The sequence below is a fragment of the Lipotes vexillifer genome, unplaced genomic scaffold, assembly GCF_000442215.2.
Source record: "Lipotes vexillifer unplaced genomic scaffold, Lipotes_vexillifer_v1.1 scaffold966, whole genome shotgun sequence".
In the NCBI taxonomy this organism is placed as follows: Eukaryota; Metazoa; Chordata; class Mammalia; order Artiodactyla; family Lipotidae; genus Lipotes; species Lipotes vexillifer.
This window is the reverse complement of record NW_006795769.1, coordinates 97,472-102,481: the sequence shown is the minus strand read 5'-3', so window position 1 is coordinate 102,481 and position 5,010 is coordinate 97,472. Positions and strand designations below refer to the sequence as shown.

The 5,010-nt window shown below is 67.0% G+C and overlaps 1 protein-coding gene across 1 annotated transcript in view; it reads left to right on the top strand.

Annotated features, from left to right (window-relative positions):
- Nucleotides 1-3,851, top strand: part of NAT8L (N-acetyltransferase 8 like) — a 4,574-nt gene extending 723 nt beyond the window's left edge. The window contains exons 2-4 of the mRNA XM_007467898.1: nucleotides 603-661; nucleotides 1,105-1,314; nucleotides 3,399-3,851. Coding sequence (XP_007467960.1) covers nucleotides 603-661; nucleotides 1,105-1,314; nucleotides 3,399-3,766 — 637 coding nt within the window. The 3' untranslated portion in view covers nucleotides 3,767-3,851. The remainder of the gene's footprint in view (nucleotides 1-602; nucleotides 662-1,104; nucleotides 1,315-3,398) is intronic.
- Nucleotides 3,852-5,010: the final 1,159 nt, after the last annotated feature.

Below are 5,010 nucleotides of genomic sequence, written 5' to 3'. Positions count from 1 at the left end.
CACCGTACGCGCGCGGACACGCACCCGCGCGTTCTGCGGAGGCCCGGGGCGAGGTGGCCCCCAGCGCTGGGGCCGGCCGGGCTCGCGGCCAAGGCGCGCCGGGAGGGGGCGTGGGAACCAGTGCGGGCCGGGTACAGGGGCTGCGGGCGGGGAACTGGGGTCTCCACCTGCGTCCCCTTCCCGGTCATCCCGGTTGGGGCGGGGTGACGGCAGGTAGCGCCCGCTGCTGAGGCCCAGCGCCTGGCGCGTGTAACTATATATAATCCGTGGGGCGGGGGAGGCTGCCTCGGCGGCTCTGAGCGCTAATTTATGAGGGGAAGACAGCCGGCTCCCTGGGGTTCCGGGGGAGGGTGTGCGCTGAGGATGCAGAGCGAGGGGGCAGTGGGCCCTCACGGTGGGCGGCCCCGACAGGGGCCTTGGGGCTTTGCCCCTTGAGGCTCTGCCGCGGGAGGGTGGTTCTCCCCATTTCAGAGGTGAGGAGCTTGAGGCTGCGGGGTGGGACTTTCCCAAGGTCACGCAGCAGAGGCACTTTCACTGCAGGCACGTCTGCATCCCGGTAGCCTAGGCTGGAAGCAGTCTCCCCCTGGTCCCTGTCCTCGCAGCACCCAGAGGCTGGCCCAGGGAGGGCTCTTGGCTGGGGCGGGGCCCCCACTTCCCAAGGGTGGGACGGCCTGCAGGTGCCTGGCCAGGCAGCTCTTTGGCACCCTCCCCCGCCCCGCCCCGTGTGGGCCAGGCTGTGGACAAAGCCCCTTCCCCAGCTAGCGGGCCGGGCCGATGGGCAGGGGCCACCCCTCAGTAGCCCTGTCCTGGGCTGTGCCCGCCAGCTATTGAGGGCAGCCTGCCCAGAGGCTGCTGCGGTGCTCAGCATATTAAGAAATCTTGTGATGTCAGGTTATAAAGGCAATGTGTCCTATGGTGAGAAGTTTGATAATGGGGAAAAGTAGAAGGAGCAGCTGTGATGTTTTTTGCTCTTCCGGAGGAAACAGGCCTCGCGTATTTGGCATGGTCTCTCCTCTGTGCATGCCCCTGACTGGCTTATTTACCAGGGGGCTGGTGGGCCTGGGTCCGTCTCCCCTGCGCTGCTCTGTGGGGCTATCCCCACAGGCTCTGCGCCACTGACCACTCACTGGGCGCCACCTCTCCCCGCAGCTCTCTGTTTTGCCCTGACCCGCTCGCTGCTGCTGACGTGCCTGGTGCCAGCAGGGCTGCTGGGCCTGCGCTATTACTACAGCCGGAAGGTGGTCCTCGCCTACCTGGACTGCGCGCTACACACAGACATGGCCGACATTGAGCAGTATTACATGAAGCCCCCTGGTGAGTCCCGGGGGTCTCTGGACTCCTCCTCCCCCCTCCTGCCCTCCTCCCCAGCCTTCCCTTCTGGCAGAGCTGCCCCCAGCGCAGCAACCTCGGGGCGGGCCTGGGGCAGGGCCTGGGCACAGGTCAGCCTGGGCTGGGGCACCCCTGTGACCCGAGGCTTCTGGGTGCCCAAGGGCTCTGGCCGCAGGCTGGCAGGCGCTGGGGTTGGCAGGACTAGGCCCTCTCCCCTGAGTGTGGCCGGGCTTCCGTCCTGTGTCTTCCGAGGGCAGGGCTCTGAGTGGCCTGAGCTGGCCCTGGGCCATGGTGCCCTGGCTCTGCTGTTTGTGCTGCCCTCGTGCTTCATGGGGGGAAGGGGGTCTTTCTCACGTCTCTCCGGTCCCGTTCGGCTGCTTTGTTGGATCCTGGGCCGGCCTGGAATGCTAGGGCCCTGTGTGGCAGAGGGCCACATGGTGGGGAGAGGGCAGAGGTCACTCTGGGGCAGTGAGGACCCTTGGAGAACAGGGGTCCCACTTCTGGTCTCTGGGCCAGAAGTCTCGCCCCGGCCCTGGCCTTCTGTAGAGGGAGGGGCTGGGACCTGGTCTGGAGCCATTCTTTACTCTCCAGGCTGGCCTTGAGGCAGGGTGGGTCCTGGGAGGCAGGGTCCTGCTTGTCTCCGTGCCTGGAGCTGGGGCACGAGGGCCTTCCAGGCTCAGGAAGGCTCCTGAGGGGAGGGACACAGTGCGCCTGCTTGGTTAGGGTGTAGCAGCATCCTGGTAGGTGCTGGGGAAGGGCAGTGGGGACAAGAGAGGCAAGGCGTCCCGGAGCAGCGGTGACGTGCTCTGGCCCGGCCAGCTCCTGAGCACTGGTGGCTGGTCCTTTCCCCGCCCCGAGGCTGCCTGGCTGGCCTTGGGCACCTTTGGCTCTCCTTGACCCTTTCCCAAGCCCAAACAAAGCATCTTATCAGCCTCCATGGAGCTCTGGCTTCAGTCTGGCTCCCCCCAGGACGGGAGGGGACAGAAGCGTGAGACCCACCTGGCACCAAAGCCCAGGCCGCAGGAGCAGAAGAGGGGTTGGGGCCCAGCGTGGCCCTGTCCTCTTTGGAGTGCAGTGTCCTTGGGTGTGAGATGGGGAGCTGGGGCTGGGGCTGGGGCTGGGCCCTGCCCGCCCCTCCTGAGATGTCTGGTGGGTGTGCAGGAAGATCCCGCAGGGGCAGAGAGGCTGGACAGTGGCTGGTGGGGCCGTGCTGGACTCGGGGGAGCTGCTCCCGCAACGGGGGAACCGAGGCCTGGGGAGGCACGAGGCTCCTAGGAGTGTGCCGACCTCTGACCTGGGCCCGGGCAGGTGGGGAGAGCCCGAACTCCCAGACAGTGGGCAGGTCAGCCGGTGGAGGGGGCGGTCAGCTCCTTCCTGAGCTCAGGCCACGTGCCCGGTCTCAGTCTCAGGGTCTGACGGTGAAGGAGACAGGAGACTGCCCGGCAGAGCTGACGGGCTGCTGGGGGCCGCGTTGGCAGATGTGGCAGTGGGGGACCCCCAGGCGTAGGGCGGTGGAGTGAAGAGTTCTTCCGGGCGGGGGTCCGGGGAAGGCGCGCTAGCGGGGGAGGGTTTGGCCGCTGCAGGAGGGAGGCTGGGGCGGGGGCCTGAGGGGTGGCTGGCGGGAGGACGTGGCAGTGGAGGCTGGCGTGGCCGTGGGTAGGGCGTGTGCAGGCTGGGCTCCTCAGAGCAGGCACTGCCCCCTGGCCTTGCTTCCTGTAGCCCCTGGGCCCTGGGCCCCCAGAGGAGATGGCTCTCCCCGTGGCCTGTGCCCTGTAGGCCTCTCCCCTCTGGTCTTCACTCCTCTGTCCCTCTTGCTCCCTCATCTCCCTGAGGTCTTCCCCCTCCTCCTCCTGCCCTGCGTGGGGCCGCGATTGGTCTGGGCCGGGGGTGGGGACGGCTGGCCTGAGCACAGGGCTGGCTGCCCAGCCTGAGGCCCAGGGTCAGGGTGGCTCCAGGGCTGCTGCGGGCAGCAGGCGGATTGGGCCTGGCTCCCTCTGCCCAGAGGGCTCTGCCGGGGTGGCTGTGTCATGCAGTAGCGCCAGTGGCCCTGACCGCCCCGTTCCCCGCAGGCTCCTGCTTCTGGGTGGCCGTGTTGGATGGCAACGTGGTGGGCATCGTGGCGGCGCGGGCCCACGCGGCGGACAACACGGTGGAGCTGCTGCGCATGTCGGTGGACTCACGCTTCCGCGGCAAGGGCATCGCCAAGGCGCTGGGCCGTAAGGTGCTGGAGTTCGCTCTGGTGCACAACTACTCTGCGGTAGTGTTAGGCACGACAGCCGTCAAGGTGGCCGCCCACAAGCTCTACGAGTCGCTGGGCTTCAGGCACATGGGCTCGAGTGACCGCTACGTGATGCCGGGCATGACCCTCTCGCTGGCCGAGCGCCTCTTCTTCCAGGTCCGCTACCACCGCTACCGCCTGCAGCTGCGCGAGGAGTGACCGCCACCCACCTGCCCGCCGCCCCGCCCGCCGCTCCGTCCGCCTGCGCCCTCCTGCCCGCCGCCCGGGCCGCTTTCGGACGCTCGCCTTGGCGTTTGTGTTGGGTTTTCCCTTCTTCGGCACCGCACGGTTCTCTGGCTGGTTCTTGGTGGGGCGCGGGGCCGTTGCTCGTCCGTGACACTTGGGGAGGTGGGTTGTTCCCAGCCACGCCCCTTGCCCTCCCCAGCCTGCTGGGGCCGCATCCTGAAGTGACAGCGTGGACCGCCGCGAGCCCGCGCAGCTGCCCGGCCCTGGCGCGAGGGGCCCCTTCCAGCCCACCCGCGGGGTGGGGGCGGGCCCAGCCTTGGCCACCAAGCACAGAGCCTCTGTAGCGAGGCCCCCGCCCAGCAGACCCCTGGCCACCAGCCAGGCGGTGGCTCAGCCGTCAGTCCCCAGCAGGCGTGGCCTGCTGCACCGGTCGGCCACTGCCCCACGGTGTGCCGAGCTGGCTGCGGGCCCGCTTTGCTCTGCGCATGCTGAGGATGTGGCCTGGCTGCAGCATGCCGCATGCCCACAGCCTCCCGCCCCCTGCCCTGCCTGGACTGGATCCAGACTGGTGAGCGCCCCCAGCCCCAGCCCAGCCTCTTGGGAGGCCCGACTGTCCACCTTGCCCCTTGCTTCACCCAGTTCAGCTTTGCTTTGACGTCGGATCACCTGTCTTTTGTTTTGGTACCCGCCCCTCCTCTGCCCGGGCTTTGCTGATGGGTGGCATCGCCCAGGTGTGGTTCCCATGGCAACGTGTTGTACAGCCGTGGTCAGGGCCCTTCAGGAGAGCAGGGTAGGAGGCAGTCATGGGGTCATCTCTCCCCCAGTGCCAACTTGATCCTGGTGGCCTCCCCCAGACCTCCCTGAGGACCTCCTGCCTTGCGGCTGACGGGCTCTGTCCTGTGAATCTTACCAACCCAGGCTGCTGCCTGCACCACCGAGCCCACAGCTTCTCCCAGCCTGAAGCCGACCTATTTTTTAATAAGTTATTTAGACAGAATAGCACTCTGCATGACTTTAATTCTTGGGACAAAACGGTAGTTTATACCTTAACACACACACACACACACACACACACACACACACACACACCCGTGTGGTCTAGAATGCACTATTTCGGGCCCAGTTGGGTGGGGGTGGGTGGCCGGGTGGGTGGAGGGTTTCAGTTTGGAATCTGGAGGGAGACCCTGACTTAACATAATTTCCCCGCAAAGAGCATT